Raw genomic sequence first — 19,097 nt, forward strand, 5'->3', positions numbered from 1 at the left:
TTAGTTTTCTTTGTAGTTTTTATTCAGGAGAGTTACATTTTGAATAGTTATGAAGAGCAAATAAAAAGCATCAGGAGTACTATCATTAAAAAATGATCAGTTTTATTCCTGCAGTTTATGTTTGTGAATTTCTTTGTTCTAAATCTGATCAGTCCTCGTTGCAATAAACCTACTGGAAAACACTTCCAAATATCCTATTATTTAATTCAGAATTACAAGTGCTAAGCATTGGTGGCAAAGCAAATTTGTGCAAAAGTCATAGTTAAATATTTGGTTGTGTTGAGGATTTTTACAGAATTCCAGAATAACAGAAATGAGCCTAGTAAGCTGATAAAAAAGTGAAAATATGGGGACTTTAATTCCTCACTTCTGATTTGTCTCCGATACATACAGATACAGTTTTAAGAGATGATGCCCCATTAATGTGATATTTCTCAAACTGTAGTTAGGACTTTATATGTAGTTGAAGTGTGGTGGCCTTCTTTTGCAGTTTAGCTAAATTCCTGGAAAATGCAGTTCTGAGTTGATGCAAACCATTTGTGAATTTATGTTGGATTCAGAAAACTGTTTCAATTCAAAATAGCAAAATAATACAAATATTGACAGCTTGAAATATTCCATATGAACGGTCTCTGAATTTGATTCAACTGTGTAAAACAAGGGAGAGGAAAACATTTAAAAAAGAATGTTTGGGGTGAAAGAGAATGATGCAAAATAAGTTTTTTTGTTTTTCATATCTGTAAGAAATAACTAAAAATACTTTGCTCTAGGTTAACTTGAAGTTTACTGGGTAAGCTACAGTTTAAAAGCCTTTACAGAGCAATCATTTTCTTCCACGCAGCTGATGACTCAGGCAATTGTTTCTTTCATTGTTCTGAAGCGCTTGTTGCCAGCCTAGCAGCTACATTTCTGGATAGCTCTGGCTTACTTGGTTTAGGATTTTGTCACAATGTTCATGAGCTTTTCTGACTAAACCGAGAAAATAATCTTTGTCATTGCTGCTGCATGTTTTACTCCACCAGATGTTTCTGCGCTGTGATGAAATCTGCAGACAGCAGCAAAATTAGAAGGTTAATGAAGAGAAGAGCACAGAGTCAAAAAGCAGGCTGACTTAGAGGGTGTGTGCAAGAGGGAGCATGCCTTCAACTTCCTCGCCAGATGTAGAGTGAAAAAAACATCCCAGTCCCTACTCAATCCTGATCTAAAGCGGTCCGGGAGAATGGCTGGCACAGGCTGTGAAGCTGGGTGACAGACAGCCTGCTTTTTAAAGCAGCAAATTGCATGGTTGTTTCCAAGTAGGTTCTCTGCACTTGCTGCCCCCATCCTCACTTCACTTGATGAAACTTGAGCTGGCCATTCCATCTGTCCAGTTACACCCAAATGTTGGATATAGCAGTTTAATGCCTAATTTAAAGGATAAGAGAGGTAGTGTTGTGAGTTATGGGAACCTTCTCCACTCCCATGTCTCCAGTGGTTTTAATGTTGGGTGTGTTATCCAAGGGGAGAGACAAAACTGGGATTTCTGGCTTTCATATGACAGCAACCTCACAACAAAAATTTGAATGCCCCCCACCAGTCTGCATGTATCCCTAACAGATTTTGGAATGACCTTCCCGTGAATGCTCTGATGTGCAAACTGGTCAGCAAATCTGCTCCAACTGTATCATATGCATGTACGTTCAAGCTGGTCACAGGAGGACTGTAAGCACCAATGTGACACAGCCATGGGAAAAGCTAACGTTTTCCACAGTAAAGTGCTTGTGACATTGTGCAAGATACCAGTTGCTCTACAGAGTTCAGGACCCCCATGCTCAGGGAAGATTGATTCACATTGGAACAGATGCAAAAAAAAGGCAAGAAAGATGGCCAGGAAGATAGAAGCATTCTCTCTGACAGAGAAGTGAAAGCACGTAGCATGTTTAACACAGGAAAAAACTTTTGGGAGGGTTATAGAGCTGCCTTGTATATACTTAAGACAGGATTGATCAGAAACATAGATACCATGCACCAGAGTTTTTCTTTGGTCTTTATTTTATTACACTTGGAGAATGTATCTACCTGTGCCACATCTAAGTGACGCTTTGGGAGCATTAATAAAGACTGAGGCCATCATATGCTGAAAATACACTGTCTTTTCAGAATTAATGGCATATGTGAAGTGATAGTTTAAGCAACTAAAATTGTATCAAAACTATCTCAAGAGAAAGGGGGCTTTCAGAATCACCAGTGAAAAACCCTTAGCCTGCAACACTGATGATGACTTTTCAAACGTGGTATGGAACTTCAGTTGTGGTATTAAGTTTTCCTCTAAAATCCTATACCTCATGTTGAGATACTGCAAAGTGTAAAAGATTTATTATTTGTTCTCTGTGCTCCTGGATACAGAAACCCATGCCATTTTATCCCTTTTAAATCACACACCAAAAAAAAATTCATCATAGTAAAGCAACAAGAAGTAATACACTGCACTTTTGGTACCTTTTAATGCAATTCAACGTATGGTGAATAACCTTCATAAATAGTTAGGTATTATTAGCCCTGTTATATGGATAGGAGAAGGGAGGCAAGCATGGGTATGAGGATTGTGCAAGGTCACACAGCAAATAAATGTGGATAAATTACCACTACTGAAACTGATATGCCTCTGGGTAAAATTCAGCAGCTGTCTGACCATGAGCGAAAACATTAAAGCAGATGAGATGAGAACCTCATGCAATCAAAACGCCCTGTGATTTTTGTAAGGTAAACAGATGGACTGTGATGGGCGAGACCTGAATTTCTCCAGGGGTTGCGTCCAAGAAAAATCAAACTGAATAAACTGGAATAAATTCATATGCTCATTAGTCTTCATATGGATAATCTCAAAAACGGCATCAGTAATTACCGTTTCACCTTTTCCATTCATCACATAAAGAATTACCAAAGCAGCCACCAGAGTGCACCAGATACATTTTAGAGCAACTTGCAGGAAAAGAGAGGAAGATGTGAAGTTTCCCCCCCTCTTCTTTTCTTTTTGCTGAGGTTTGGAACAAGCCAGCTGTTCAAATTTGTGTGTGGAGGGCAGTGAGGGAGAAGGCCAGCACTTGCAGAAAGCCGTGAGGGGTTTGTTTCTCATACCCACTGTTGTGTCCTTGCAGTTGCTTCTGTGTCAGTTCTGGGTTGCTTACAAAATTCTCCCTCATACTGAGCTGTCTTCTGACAGTATTGGACGTATTTTTTCCATAAAGAATGCTATGGAAAAATTGAATGTGGAATGCACGTTCATTTGAAGGATCAGACCATCAGAAATATTCATGATGTGCAGGCTAGCAAGGATGTTATCAGCTTTCTGTATGCAAATGTACTTTCTGTGTAAAAGTGCATGTGTGACTTCATCCCCATTTTGATATTTGGGGGCAGCTAAGTTGGTCTAAAACACCTCCTACATACTAGTACATTTCAAAGTATTGAATACTCCACATTTTAGATGCCATATGTTGCACATTGTAACTGAACATTGTCTTCTGTATGTTCACAGGCAACATAAAAAAATTAAAGAGTAGCTTATCTGATAGATGTGGACATCTGCATGTGACCTACTCATCTAGTTTATCTTTCTAGCCTGTGGAAGGAAACAGACAGTTATAGAGCATGATTCATCTTCATGTCCTAAAGTGGATGGATGACATAGGTCAGATGATTTTACCCACTAAAAGTGAATTTCTTTCATGGACTTTCAGTGGAGCCTAAAATCACTTGCATGGATATAGACATCAACTGTTAAGCAGCAGAAATCATACCCTGCATGTGTAATACTCTTTGCTGTACTACAGGAAATACACATTTCCTATATACAATGGGAAAGAATATCTTTCCTATATATAATATTCTTTCCCGTATTGCTGCTCGCGTTGCTCATTAATGGCTGCAGAGCACTGTTTAAGTGTGCGGTTCTTTGTGTAGTGAAGTGCACCACCACGTGGGGTATGGAGCTTAGCAAGTGTTAGACTTCATCTTACAATATATGAACAACTTTCTGCTTCATGCCTTTTCTGGCTGTTAGCTGGAATCCTGGAAACATAATTTGGACAATGGAAATGCTGCCACTTTATTAGAATGTGAATTAGGTGAGTGAGCTGACTGAGACATTTTCTTCTCAGTTGAAAATCTCTCTGAACAAATTTTACAGTAGGTAATGCTAGGGAAAGGATGAAACTCTCCTGGACTAGGTCATTACAAATGTATTTTACAAGTCCTGAGGTACAGTTGTCCATTCACTGCAGCTCTGCATTTGTTGTCTGAACACTACAGTATTGCTTCTAAGGGGATCTCTGGAGCTCAGCAGGAATAAATCCGTGCTGGGCTGTTGAAGTCAGTCTGTGAATTGGAACTTCTAAGCTTATCTGTTATAATTTCTTCAAACCAGTGCTTCTCGGTAGAAGCAGTAAAATGCAGTACTCAGTAAAATTCAGTAGGCTGCATTTTTACCTGCTGATAATTGCTGCATCATCAGGAACATGGAATGTGAAAAATCAGCCAGCACCTGGAAATAAAAAAAATAAATAAAAAATAATAAAAAACAAATCTGTGTAGTTTTGGACTTTATTTGAAAAAAAAAAACTTAAAAAAGGAAAAAAAAGTCATTTTGCAGTGAAGAGTGAAAAGTAGATGTTGAACAAATATATATTAAGTCTTTTTAAAACAGTGATGAAGGATGGTGCTGATAAGGCATTTTCTTTTTAGCAATTGGTTTGTGAAGAAAATACTAAGCATGAGAATCCTGCACTGCTTGGCCCCAGTGACTGATTATATTAAGTGTAAAGGTACCGCATGACATCTTAATCTAAATATTTGAACTCTTTGAAGGAGTCTTGGGTTCAGCAGTAAGACAGCCTGATTTGTAATCTCCTTTCTCAATTATATCTCTTTCTACCACATAAAGCTATATGTCTCAAATGTTGCCTTCTTATCTAGCTGATAACAAACAACCTTGCTTTTCAAATAAGTATACCTGTACCTTGTTAAGAAGAAGAATACTAGTTGCAAACTTGATAATTACTGAGTATAAGTTGGTTTAGGCAGAGGACAGACCAGTGGAAGAGTGGTGATATTCTTGTCAGTTTACAGCAATAATGCATCTGTAGATCTAGATTATCTATCTGCCTCCAGAATAATTTCAGCCAAGAAAACTAAACTGTGCTGGAGTTATGCTGTCATAACAGGACAGAGTTTGATCCTATCAAGCTATCAACCAGAGTAAAGAAAAAAGCGTGCCTGGAGTTAAGCTCTTAAATCCACAGGAGCTGTTGCATGCTCAGCACATTTGAAGCATGTCATACTAAAGACAGATTTAAATAAGGGAATCGCTATCTGTTATTTCTGAGTTACCAGTAATTTAGTCTCTATTCTCACTTATTAATAGAACTTCTTTCTTTTTAGGTCCTTTTCCAACCCTCCTTGTGATACACTTACAAAAGTGTGCTTATTCTCCAGTTGATGACTATAAACTCAGTCTGGGTTTTGCCATTCTTTATCTGCCTCCACTACTCCCCTGTGGACTTGGCAGCATGCAACTCTTCTCCCCATTTTCCATTTGTAGTAATTTCTTTTTTTTTTACCAGTTCCTTCTGATGCCGTGCTGGCTACATTGTGCTTCTTCATTCTTTTTACAGCGGAAGTGTGGTGTATCCTAATTATAATGTGTTTTAAGATGCTTATCAAAGGATAAATACTTTAGATTTTTAATCTTATGGCACCTAATATATATTCTTTGGGCACAGGGTTTTGGCAAGCACTCATTAAACTCAGAATGCTTTAAAGATTTTTACTTTTTTTTTTTTTTTTTTTAATCTATTCTTTAAAGGAAGTTTTACAACTGACTAGAGTATTTGGTGTGCAAACAGCTAGCTGAAGATTTTAGAAACTGCCAAGTCCTAAGGCAATTTCACTTCATTTACATTTGTAGTTTTCTTGTTTTAGTTTAAAAGGAAAAGGTTGGGTCCTTAACAAAATAATTTTGTATTCTGCATAGGCTGTTCAACAATTAGCCACACATGCATTTAAAGACAGAGCCAAAGGCAACAGTAAATAGTTGTAGTGGCATATATTAATAGGGTGCTTTGTCGTCTCATGCTGATGTGCTTCTAACGTGAGCAGTGAAAAGAGATGGGTCTTGCTTGTGTCTGCGTGTGAGAAATCAGGCCCCAGTTTTTGCCTTTCTGACACAGCCTGAGAGGTGTACTGAGTGCTGTACCTGTGTACTGAGGGTACAAGGAAATCTTTTCACAACTCTAAGTTTTACAGTGTTTTCATATCCTTGTTTTTTGGCAAGTTACACAGGTAACTTGACCCAGCGCACTGCTTTTGGTGAATACTGCTACTTCAGCTGTTTGCAGCTGGACCACTGAGACACTGCTGAGGTAGCAAGCACAGAGGCTGCGCTCTTGCTCTTGCCCTTTGGAAACCAAGGACCTCTGGGGAGGTCAGGCAGCGTGCACAGCCTTTGGTGTGTGCAGTAGATCTGCCCTGAGACAACTGGACAAAAAGAAAAATTTCCACTTATTTCATAGATCTCTTCTACTTTATTGCAATGGATATGTGAAAAGCTTACCGGTACTACTCCCTGTTTTTCATATTTTTTTTGTTTAAATTTGAAAATTTTGATGAAAAGTTGTCAATTTGTGTGCAAAAACATTTTAGTCAAAACACCTTGGCCAGCTGCCTACAGATAAAACATCGTACAGAAGTCCTGGGAGAGTCAGGCATCGTTAAAACTCACCCCTACCCTCAGTTCTTTGTATGCACCTAAAACCAAGGCAAAGCTGACCTTCAGTAGTGGAAGAAGTGAAAAGGCCCCTCCATCTCTTGAACTCTGCAGCACTTCCCTGTGCTTGTCATGCTGAGAGTCTTCCCAACATTTCATGGGGATGTTACCCTTTTCAGAGAAATAAAGGACAGCCCCTTCGGTGTCCCATAAAAGGCCACCCTTTTAAGAAGAAACCTGGATAAAGTTATCTGCTTAAGTCAATGACAAAATTTGGTTATGTCTGGGTATCACCCACGAACAAAATCAACAGCTCCAGGTGTGTGGAGGGCCGTGAAGGACACACCAGTCCCGCTCAGACACGACGGGAAGTTTTTCCTGTTGGATTCTCTGCTGGGAGCGATTTTTCAGTGACTGGAGGTCAAAATTACCGCCCTGCAGATGGTATACATACATGAAGATCGGGACCTCGAGGTACCTAAGCGCTCCTGAGCACCTCACGTAGCCCCGCGCCGAATTTTTCAGACACCTAACTGCAAGCAGGGCAGCTGCACAAGGGAGAAGGAAACGTGATAGTTATGCCAGCACTGAAGCCAGTCCTAATGGCAAAAAAAGCGATTCGGACGCGGGGCTAGGGGACAGCAGGAGAGGGAGCCCGGCTGCCTGGTGTCCTGCCCTGACCTCGCCGCGCACCGCCATTTTGGTAACCATGGCGTGCGATGGAAACACCGGCGGTGGCGGTGGCGGCGGTGGCGGCGGAGGAGGGGCCCGGCGGCGGCCGGCCGCAGGAGGCGCTGCCGTGGGCGGCCCTGCCCCGCTGTGCCGAGCCCTGCCGAGCCGCCCCGCTCCGCCGAGGCGCCGGCAGAGGGGATGGCAGCATGAGCTGGCTGCCGGGCTCCCGCGGCGTGGTGCTCACCGCCTACCACCCCAGCGGCGGCGGCGGCGCCCCCGGCGGGTGAGCGGCGGCGGCGGCCCCGCGGGGAGCCCCTGCGGGGGCTCGTGGGGCGGCCGGGGAAGCGCCTTCGGGGCCGGTCGCGGGCGGCCGGGCTGCGGGCACCGGGCGGGAGGCGGCGGGGAGCGGCCCCGGGGGAGCCGTGCCCCGGCAGCCCCGCGGGATCCGGCCGGGGGGGGGCTTCAGCCGGCTCTCGGCGCGGCTCGGTGCTCGGTGGTGGTGGTGGTGGTGGTGGTGGTGGGTGTTTGTTATTGTTGTAACGGGGAGCGCTGAAGGAAGTGCAGGTGAGGCCGAGGGAAACTTGCTGGAGGTTTTGACAGCTCGAAAGGGGGTGGTGGGGAGCAGGGCGGCCGCACCGGGTGCCCCGCAGGCTGTGTGTAACGCGGGCTGCGTGCCCTGGCAGTAAGCAGAGGCTGCTGAGAGGGAAGGAGTTTTGTCTTCGCTCCGTCTGCCCTGGCCTTGCTGGAAGTGCCCACAAAGGTCCCTTTGATAAACATGGGACTTTTACTAACGCGGGGAAGCTGGCCGAAACCGGGACGGTATCGGCACTGGCACATGACTTACACGCGTGCCCAAGTAGAGCGTGTCAGACCAAACTGATTATAATCTCATTAAAAAAAGATAGAAGGAAGTGCTGGATGTCACCCTGGACAAAAGATAACCGATGTGCCTTGGTATGGCACGCTAAGAGTTCACGGCAAAGGCAAGAACCGAACTGAACAATGCGCTTACTGAGTGCTTGAACAGCACAGCCGCGGCCCTGTTTTTGTTGAGGTGCTCCCTTCCTTGTAACTATGTGTGTGTATAGGGAATAAAGGTGAGAAGTGGTCTCCTTTCTTAATTACAGCATTAGAAATGTGTACGTTAGAGCTGGGTAGGACAGGGGGTTCCCACATTTAGTTTGCCTGAGCTCTGCCACTGGCAGCATTACAGCTTCAAAGACCGTGCACGTTTGCCATTTAGCTCTCAGCTAAGATCCAGAAGGCTGCCTCTTTCCATGTCACAGCTTTCAGTATCACTACGTACCCCTCTGCTGCCTCGAAAACTCTGTAATTTTCAACGGGAATCAGAGCACTAGGAAGCTGATGTAATACAGTGCCAGCTGTTCGTATTGTAATGAAGCAACCCTTTTGGAAAGACTAATGGTCAACTACGTTGATTTTTTTTTTTCTTTTTTTCGAGGACATTCAAAACAATGAACATTGGAGACTGCATTGTTTTTTGACTGTTGGAGAAGCATGGCACTGGTGCATCCTGGAAAAAGCAGTGCATTGGCTGTGCTCCAGATAAAGTGGCAGCTAGGAAACTATGTTCCCTAACCATTTGTTTTTCTTCAGGCATACAAGAAGTCCTGCTTCATAGGACTGCAATATTTTACTGATCTAATAGATTATTGAGCTACTTTACCATTCTCTTCTGGCCCTTTAAAGGCACAATGAGCCTGTGAAATACTTCCTGTAAAAAAGTCTTACCCTACTATTGGTTCATCAGGCTAAAATCTAGAACAGCTTTAATGTGATTACTTCCAAGTTTGACAATTTAGCAATGTTGTCTTGTCAGTGACAAAGTTTAAATTAGCATCAGAGCTGTCTTTGCCATAGAATTTATTTTACAGCTTATATTAAAGTAATAGCTAAAGGAATATCTTCTTATATTTTAGATACTGATTATGGGTGACTCCTGTGGTATACCTAAGTATTTATCTAAGAACTTCCTTAGAGAAATCACAACAGCAGTTTACTCAGTCAAGTTTAATTTTAATAGCTCTCCCCTCCATACTGCTTGTTTTCTGCTTGCTTTTCACTTCTCAGCTTTGACCCACTAGATTCACTATTGCCTTATTGGCTGTCTTGCTGCTTGCATTTTTGTGTTATCTCCCTTTTTTATGATGTCCACGCACGGGCATTTTTCTTGTTTTTCCCATGGAACTGCTTGATGTTAAATGGACTGTGGAAAATAAGAGTGAATCAAGTAACTTGCCCACGACTCTGTTTCAACAGCCACTTTGGCCCCTTGTAGGCATGTAAAGTTCATGCATGAGAGAAATGTGAAATTGACGTACCTAAGCATAGACGTCCAGTGCTGCTTGGGTTTCTTGTTGGGGATTTTACCGCATCTTCTGTAGCAGAAAGAGCTGCAGGTCCTGTGTCATATTTGCCAGCCACACACAGGCATTTCAGGTAACAACAGACTTTTCATAGGGCTCTTTTTGCTTACCCTTAGACAACGGTCTCATCCAGACAGGCCTCTGCAGGACTGTTCCTGTTCAAGAATGAATGTGTGTGTGAATGTGCGTATGTATATATGCAGCTAAAAATATCTTTTAAGTGATTGTAAGGCGAAGGCCAGGTCTGGAGTATCAAATAGGTGGGGAATAGGATATAAAAAAATTGCAAATAGCTAGATGCATGCAAAACTAACTGCATGCGTACTGGTGTGTGAGAAAAATAAAATCCTGCTACAGAGCATTTTCAAGAGCTGTGCTTAAAATGCAAACGGAGTGACAGATAAATGATTCTAAATGTGATGGCCACAGCAAGTTGACTTTGCTTTTGTCTCCCTTACCTTTGCGTTATCTCAGAGGCTGCCTTTCTGTATTGTCTCCCTGGCTGTACCAAATTGTCATGTGAGTCACAGTCTCCCTGTATGTCTCCAATGAGTCACCGTGCTTTCTCAGCAGCAGCCAGCATGTGCACTTTTGCTGCCACTTCATTGTACTTCTTAAGCTTATTGCAGAAGACCAGTTTGAGTATTGAAGCTTTGCAAGCTAGTGCCTTCTTAATATCACATGCTCCCAAAGGTACTGTGAATCTTCATGTTGCTAGTGACTTCTTAAGAAGGACTCCAGCATCTCATAAAGACTAGAACATGACTCTTTTTCCTCACAGGTCATGTACCTATGCGCGCCCTCACTTATTTGCTGTATTTAAATCTTGCATTTGGTTTGCCAGCACTGGCTTGCAAAGTGAGAACTACAAGCCCAGTTTCCCTTAGATGGAACTAAAACCCAGACCAGTTCTGGAGAGAGTGCTGTAACCCTTGGCTGCTGGAAAACAGAAGATTCCACCTCCTCAGGTCTCTGCCAAATGATGCCTGCAAGCAAGCACCCATGGTGCTGGAGATTCACTGTCCTGATTAACTGCTGAACCCACGTGAATCTGGGAGATGTCAGCTGAAGATTGGAAGTGTGTGGCAGTGGAGGAGAGGGTCACAGTTTTTGTTGTGGAGAAGAGCCCATTATTGTGGATTACTGCGCAAGCGTGCATAAAAGAAAATATTTTTTATCTTCATAAATACGGGTTTTATTAACTTAGTGGTTGTAGTATCTGTGTTGACTGTTGGGATGGGTGACAAGTGAGGGGCATAAAATACTTAGTGTTTTCTACAGGCAGCTTTGGTCTAAATCACTCACAGTTTGATCGCCTTTCATTGTTCAAGTATTTGCTCAGTTTAATCTGAAGATTTAACAGTTTGCATCTCAAGCCAAGAAGAAATCTAGTAGTGAATATGAATTCATGCCTTCTTTGAAGGGCAGTTTCTGTTCTCATTCCTTCAGAGAGAAAAGCTCTCATTCCTTTCCCTCTCTTTTCCCACCAGTGACTCACTCTTGGAATTGAAATCCAGTGAAATCCAGTCTGAAGGACTAAAGCACTGTGAGAGATGCATGTAATGCTCAGTGTGTGAGCAACAAACTCACAAGCTGATTATAACAATGGGCTTGTGGTGGCAGAGCCTTTTGCAATTTCTTTTGCAAGCTGTTAGTACAGCACAGATCTGGGGTTTTCTATATCATCACGGCATTTGTTGTTCCTACCCCCTGTAACCTGTCTGCCGTGATGCCAGTACGGATTCCCCAGCACAGTACCTGCCATGTGGTGCTTGCTTTTATGCAAAGCAAAGATCTATCACACTTCAGCTCACTTTACAAAATCATTGCAATGTTCTATCTAAGTTTACAGGCTCTATGTGAGTACAAATACCTTAGAAAAATCCTTTCCTGCCTTGAGTTTGCCTGCTAATTTGAACAGCATTTATTGTCGAGTGCCTACCGACATACTCAAATAGAGCTGATAGACAACAGCGCTCTAAGTTGCTTTGTTTAGAATCGCTTTTGTGTCTTTTGTGCTTTATGCATGTATAAATATGTAGCGTACTGCACACCCTTAATGTGTTGCTTAGTTACCAGTGTATTAATCCCGCTAACTTGATCTACAGACAGCAAGATGTGGTAGCCCACCATTTCCTGCTTCCCTGCGTCCAGATTCCTGTCTCCCTCGAGTTACCCTTCCCTAGTTTGCACCTTATTTCTTCTTCGAATTTATCTGGCTTCTGCCTTTGGTTCTTGTTATGTCCTTCCAATAGAGTAAAAAGCCCTTCAGCTGCCTGTTAACTCATCATCAAGCTGCTGCTCAATTTTATTTTTGTAGACTAAATAAGTAATTATTTTTGAGTCTCTCTGTTTCTTCGGTCTAAAAACATTTTTTTGGGTGACTCTTTTGTTTAATTTCTTCAATTTTCAGCATCCTTCTTTAAGTGTGTCCCGCTATTTTGCCTTCCCAGCCTGAATTACAGGGAGCAGTTCAGTGTCAGTCTCATGAATGTCACCCACAAAGGTAAAATCACTTCTATGATGCTAATTAGCACCACATCCAGTTGCAGGCATGGTTGTTTTTCTAAGCATCCTGTTGGAACTCACCTCAAGTTTCATGTCCTCTGTGCATTTTTCAAGCCCTTCTTTTTCAGGGCAGTCCTCATTATGCAGACATGGTCCCTTGGTCATGCCCTTAGATATCCATTTAACGTCTGTCAGTGTTATAAAACAACATTATTTCAATAAGCTCAATTCACTAACTGACCTGGATCATTCTATGTCATGGATTTAGATTGGATTTAATGCCCTTTGCTATCTGTGAAAACAGTCTATTCAGTTCCACTCTCGGTCAGGCCCTTAAATAGGTATCAAATGAGAATAACTGTGCTGAATCGGTGGAGCTGTGTAGCAGAACAGAGGAGAATTGGGGCTCACTGTATACTGGCTTTCTTTTTTATTTTAATAAGATAGAGAGAATGAGGTGACATACCTATAAGGAATGTGAAGCATAAAAGCCTTTTGAACATTTTAATTAACAGCTTTCTTGAGTGTGTACAAATCTAGATCATACAGAGCATAACACAAGATATTACTAGGTGTGCTGTTATAAGCATGTAGTCTTTATGTAAAGTTAGAAAGCAGCTGAACTTCTGATGAGCAAAGTGCCAGAGGAACCTTGTAAATCTGAACTTCAGCCTTAGCTCTAAATGTGGCATCAAATGAATATTTCTTATTTGCATCTCTTCTTTTTCTTTGAAGAGCAGAATTGTTGAATTTGATTTTGAATAGGACTAATGGCTTTTCCCATCTGCTATTATTGGCACTCTATTGAAAAGATTGAAACTGTTATTGCCAGTAATTTACTCTTGTTTCATAGCTGCCACCAGAGAGGTTGGAGCTGAAAGTGGTAAGGTTTTAAAAGGCTGTTCATAAGTGCCTCAGAGACGTCTGCAATGCGAGTACCCAGCTCTATAGTTATGCTTTTTTACTAGACTTACTGAATGTGTGCCTTCATTTTTTTTTTCTTTTGTGAATCAGAATGCTACAACTGAACTGAGGCTGTAATTACAGTAACTGATACAGAGAAGTTCCCGCTGTGAGTGGCATTGCAGATTCCTGTTATGTATGGGTCACTGACTGTCACTCCAAACTCAGTAAATGAACTTGGCCAGGGGAAGAAAAATTCCACACTAGTAAGTTTTGAGCATTTCCAACGTGACAATGAGCTGTTTTGTGAGGGCTGCTTGTTTTTCGGTGAACCTGTCTCTGCCTTGGAATCCTGATCTCAAAATAATTGTGTGCAGGCAGGGAATTTAAATATTTCTAGCCAAACAAGTAAGAAGAATGTAGGGTTTTTGTTTTTAAAGTGTTTGTGTGTGTAAAAAAATTGATTTATTTTATAAAGTACGCCGTCTTCTGGGATATGTATTTGGTGACAACCCAACCAGTGTAATGGGTTGAGCACGCGAGCGAGTTACCCTTCTGCCCTCCTGGAAAAGCTGAAGCTATGCACTTACTCTTTGGTTATTGTTTTGTGCCAACTGTCTTGTATTTCAACAGAGTAAAAGTGAGCACAGCAAAGGTTAGATACCTACTGATACTGTCCCGCAAGGATCACCTGTTCCTTATTCACCCTTGTTCTGTCAGGCTGTTCCCTGCCCCTCCTGCTACAACATCCCAGTCCCCTTAGCCTTGAAATGCTTTCAGGAGAATTTTGGAGACTTCACCCGTGTTCTTCCTACAACACCATTTCTTCCTAAGGAGGCTTCTTAGACCAAAAGGCAACAAATACATAAACATGTATTGGAATATTTACTTTGCGTTGCCTGTGTTATTGTTGGAAGAGTAAAGTGGTTTGGGGTGAAGTATTTGAGGGGGAACAAAAGTGAATGTTTTTAGCATACTTAGAAATATGGTTGAAGGTATCTCACATGTGAGAAAGCAACAAGGTAAGAATAATGCTGTCTTCAGCACATAAATAAATATCTCATCATGCATACTCAGTGCCAAACTGCAGCAGAACAGTTGGTGTGTTTGGCTTGACTTAGCATCAATACAAATCCTCAATTTACCACTCCTCAGACTACCTCTTCTTCCTGTCCACCAGTCCCTAAATCACCCAGGCAGCTTTCACTCAGACTTAGGGAAGTCAGATGTTTTAACTTTACTTCCTGTTTGAAAACCAGGAGAATACTTAAAAGGATGTGTGAGAATTGTTTTGTCAACATTTAGTGATATGGCACTTAGTAAATTGTTTATTTTTTTATTATTTTTAATCAGTTGATTATTTTTAGCTGATTGCTGTGTAATCATCAGAACAATAGTTGGCTGGACTCAAGGCTACTGTTGAAATGTTCCCTCTGTGAGAAATTCTTTGCTTTTAGTAAAATACAACATCAAGGTCCAGGAGTATACTATATCAAGAGATAACAGGGAGATTTGTGACTAGTTTGGGAGAGTGCAAAGCTAGATTGTAACTGGACAAACAGATCGGGAAGTTCTTGCATGTTTGTATCACCCAAGGAGTGATATAGCAACTGTGGTTATAGCCATGGTCATGAGCCTGTGATCCCAGATACAAAGGAAGGAACTTGGTGCAGTAAGCGAAAGCCTCAGCTGCTGAACAGCAAGGAAGTGCTGGTGAATACCCATCTACAAAGCCAGTACTCGGTTAGCAGTCACAGTGAGAGACCAGAGCTATGGTTACCGTGGGCCAGTGGAAAATGCTTTCTCTCTTGGCAGTTGCTAAGAGGATTATAGGTCTATTGACATCCATAGTGTAGCTTCTGGAGCCTCACCTCGTGATTTCCTTTGCCACAGCCAGGTAAGGGAACGCTAGTAACAGCATTGCTTTTGTAGGAAAAATGATTCCCATCGTTCCTGTTTGCAGAGGGTGGCTGTGTTCTGCTAAGCTGCGTCATCTTCTGAGAAGCCTATATGCCAGTAGTCTTGAGGAATATCTTCTTGTTCTGTTGAAAGTGTTATCTCAGGAGAGATACTACGCTATTTACTGAAACTTTTTATTTTCATCTCAGAAGCCTCAGAGGGTTCAAACCAGCAGAAGTTTTGATGTGCAGTGACAGTGGTGCAGGTTGTGGCCAATTAGGCTGGGATGAGCTGAAAAGAGCGGGGACATCACTGAAAATGGAGTTTCCTTCCACCTTTCACCTACATTTTTTTTTCCCTGGCATTGACATTTCTGGTCTGATCGAACTAGGCTGAGCTGGATCAAGAGAAAAAATATCCATCTGAAAGCAGTGTTTTTCACAAGAGTTTTTTTCAGACAGATTGGTTTCTTAACCTGACTTAGCAAGTGACTGCATCAGTGACAGTGCTGACACAAGGGAAGTTATAGAAACCCACAGAAAAGGAAGGATTTGACAGAACCCTCTGGCAGCAGCCTACATCTGTGTCAGCTTAATGTGATCATTACGGGGCTGTGATTTGACAAGAGAACTCATTTTTATGAGTCCTAGTACTGGCTATGGCCGTATCTTGTAAGAGGTTGATGGGATATAATTTAAATCTATTGGTTCAGATTTATTAAAAAGATAATTTGGTGGCTTAGCTTTATGCTGGCAGGTTTTTAGTCAGTTCAGGTACATTTTGTCCTTTAGCAGTCACTCTAAAGCTGGTGTAAACTTAACCTCTGGCTAATTTTGCCCTGACTCATGCCATTCGGTGATTCAGTAGTGTGCATGTCGTCTGCCTGCAAAAGGCGCGTTGCAGCACGAGGAGAGATCCTTGGGATCCAGTGCTGATCCCTGGTGGGGAATACCGTGGAGCACCCACGCCCTTACTATGGAGCTGCGGAGAGCTTGCCTTCCCCTCATCACGTATTAATTGCATAGTGCAGTGTGCTTCCCAAAAAAGAAACAAAAGCCCAGCTTTGATTCCCACACACTGTAATGAGGTAAATTAAATCGCAACTTCTGAATTACAGTTGGTTGTTAGTTGATAAGCTTGTGAAAGCTTGCTGATTGATGCCTTGTTTAAACACACCTTTCTTTGCTCTGAACTTTGCACTAGTAAGATCGCTCTAGTTTCATAGTGCACACAGTAAGTACATCGAAGCAGTATCGTAAATAAGAATAATCAGAATTACTCATAGGCTTTCCTATAAGAAACACAACCTAACTTTTCATCACTGTAATATTTTCTAGTTTAAGGGTAAAAGAGACTAAGGCTTTAAATAATAAGACATTATTACAAATGTCAGTAAAAATATTATGTACTAATTAAAATGTTCAAGCACCTGTCCAGTGACCCAAATTCTTCCTGCCTTCTTCTTGTGGAGAAGGATATTTGCACTGTGGTACTTGTTCTTCTTTGAGGTTAAAGCTTAGAAAAATACATATTTGTGTGAATTTCTTACGATGGGTAGTGCATACAAGCACAAAATAAAACATGATATTTTTTCTCTGTGTGTAAGTAGAAGCTGCTCATGAAAGTTTATGGGAAACTTTATGAGCTTCATGCTGTGAAAGCTGGTATTTGGCACTTTGTACTTCAAATCAGAAAACAGCTTATGAAGACATATGGTAGTAAAATGTGTGCAATGCTGTCACAGTCTTTTGGTTTGGGGGCCTTTCTTGGCCCCAAAATCACTTTTGAAGTGATTGTTAAAGTTTAGTAGTCTTCTCTTAGGGAGTGTGAGGGACACGTTCTCTTAGACATTTTCAGTCACTGTTCGTTTGCAGAATTATTTGATGCAGGTTTCACTAAACACAGACCTCAATATAGGCTGTTACAATTTCTGTTAAGTTTCAGTTTAAATGTATGTATATATTTAACCTCTGAAAGGCACAACTTCAGTTTCTGTTGTACGCTTTCGAAGAAGCTGCTAAGATATATTGTTAATTAGCAGGTGAGAGTTAGCAGCTAGCAGTTAGTTAGTCTGAAAAATGTAGCTGGAGCCAGACTGTGGGTCAGCACATCTGCACAGGGCCATGCCAGTGAGAAACAGAGCAGGGGACAGTGTGGGATGAGACAACAAAGACTAATTCAGCATAAGCAACTTTATGTGACAGTCTTTTCAAACCTTTCAAATGGTGTATTATAATCTAAGCCTGTACATAGAGTTTCACAGGAGCCTGGAGCCCAGCTCTTGGCTGCCTTTCAGCACGGGGGTGTTCCCTGTCCTATGAACGCCAGGACCCCAAGAGTGGGCAGATCATCAGGATGTGCTGGGGGCACGTGGCCATCGCAGTGTGCCCAGACCTTAGCTGAGCACCAGCGTGAGCCTGCCCAGTTGATAGGTATGTCGCCTCCATCCCCAAAGACGCATAGCTGTCTGTATTCATGTGGTTTGAGCCTAAACTGGGAGACCTTTCCTTCAGCCCAGGTTGATCTTTTGTTTTTCTGTTTCTTTTTTTCCCCTGTGTGTGGTGTGATGTTGACACAGGTGCACAGCCTCTGATTCTGGACAAGACTGGTGCCTTTTGTACCATGCTCTCTTATGTTACTCTCTTGGAGCTTTTTGAACCCTATTTCTTTCTCACCCTCTGAGTATTCTCACATAGGTATTTTCCAATAAACTTGTAATTCGACTTCGATCCAATAAAGTTTCAACTGCTTAGAGGATATTTCTCCAAGTAGCTTATATTGCACAAATCACTAGTAGGAGTACTGTTCTTATTAAACAGAAGAATCAAGGTTGCATCTGAATATGCTAATATGTTTTGTTCAAAACAGCGGACAGCTGCTTAAAAGCTATTAAAACTGAAAAAGTTTTCTGGTGTCCACTAGATACCCCATAATATTGTCAGATCTTTGGGAAAAAAAGGCAAAAAAAAAAAAAAGCCACAAACCAAACGTGTTCATAAGAATATTTGTGAAGCTGGAAGTCTAGAAATGAGAAGTAACTGGGCAGTTTTTCATTTTACACACCATTGTTCCAGTTATAAAGCCTATTCACCTATCACTTTACTCCAAAGCTTCCTAGGTGAGTTATTCAAGTTATTCCGTTATACAACCACACTGTGGGCATGAGAAACTAATATCTGTTTATATTTGAAGTTGAAGTTATCTTACCTTTATAGGACCCTGGGATAGCTGAACATGTTTCTTACCCTTCATTTTATTTCCTAGAAGTGTTCTCCATTTTTGAATTCAAAGAAACATTTATGCTGATACGTTCTTTGTAACTGAATTATTTTCTATTTGTTTTTAAGAATTTGTACTCACCAGTAGTTTAAGTTATATTAAGATTCTTCTGAAGACTGATGAAATTTATCTGAGTCAAAATATTAGTATGAAGTAAGATTTTTTGACATAAGGTAGAAAAACAAAACTGTTCAGTGAAGCATACTCTAAAAGCTTCAGATGCTTTTCAAAGTAGGAGCAACACTTCTGCAGCTTATAGTAGTCAATGAGGAAACTGTAATCCTTTAAAGCTTCTATTTTTATCTTCAACTATTGTGTTTTGATTCTGTGGCTTGTTCTGAGCTAGCTGGAGACAATCCTTTGTCCCATTTCAAGCTGCTGCTGTCACCAGAAGCCATTGATAGTACTTTAAACAAGGAAATAACTTGCAGTAATGCATGTAATGTGTAAAGTATTTTTACCATACACAACAACACGTTTATGTAATTGCTGGAGCACATCTTCTGCATCTGTGTACAATCACAGGTGGTAGTAGTCGAGAGTACATAACATTGCTCTTGTTCTTCTGTACACACTGCATATACATATGGCAAAACAAAATAGGAGCTTATAGCAACACGGGTGAATGGATTGTGCCTTAATTGAGATTTAGTGTGCTTTATGTGAAGCACTGTGTTTCTGTTAGCAACAGAGGTCTTCTCCAAGCT

The 19,097-nt window shown here is 41.5% G+C and overlaps 1 protein-coding gene across 3 annotated transcripts in view; it reads left to right on the forward strand.

Moving 5' to 3' along the window:
• Positions 1-19,097, forward strand: part of ARHGAP18 (Rho GTPase activating protein 18) — a 92,277-nt gene that overhangs the window by 19,295 nt on the left and 53,885 nt on the right. For 2 of the 3 annotated variants that reach the window (XM_048048090.2, XM_048048091.2), the window contains exon 1: positions 7,447-7,697. The exons of the other annotated variant lie outside the window; for it this stretch is intronic. In XM_048048090.2, the coding sequence (XP_047904047.2) occupies positions 7,462-7,697 (236 nt within the window). In that variant the 5' untranslated portion in view covers positions 7,447-7,461. Of the gene's footprint in view, positions 1-7,446; positions 7,698-19,097 lie in introns of those variants that run through there. 3 annotated transcript variants of the gene reach the window in all.

Source organism: Anser cygnoides, chromosome 3, assembly GCF_040182565.1.
Source record: "Anser cygnoides isolate HZ-2024a breed goose chromosome 3, Taihu_goose_T2T_genome, whole genome shotgun sequence".
NCBI lineage: Eukaryota > Metazoa > Chordata > Aves > Anseriformes > Anatidae > Anser > Anser cygnoides.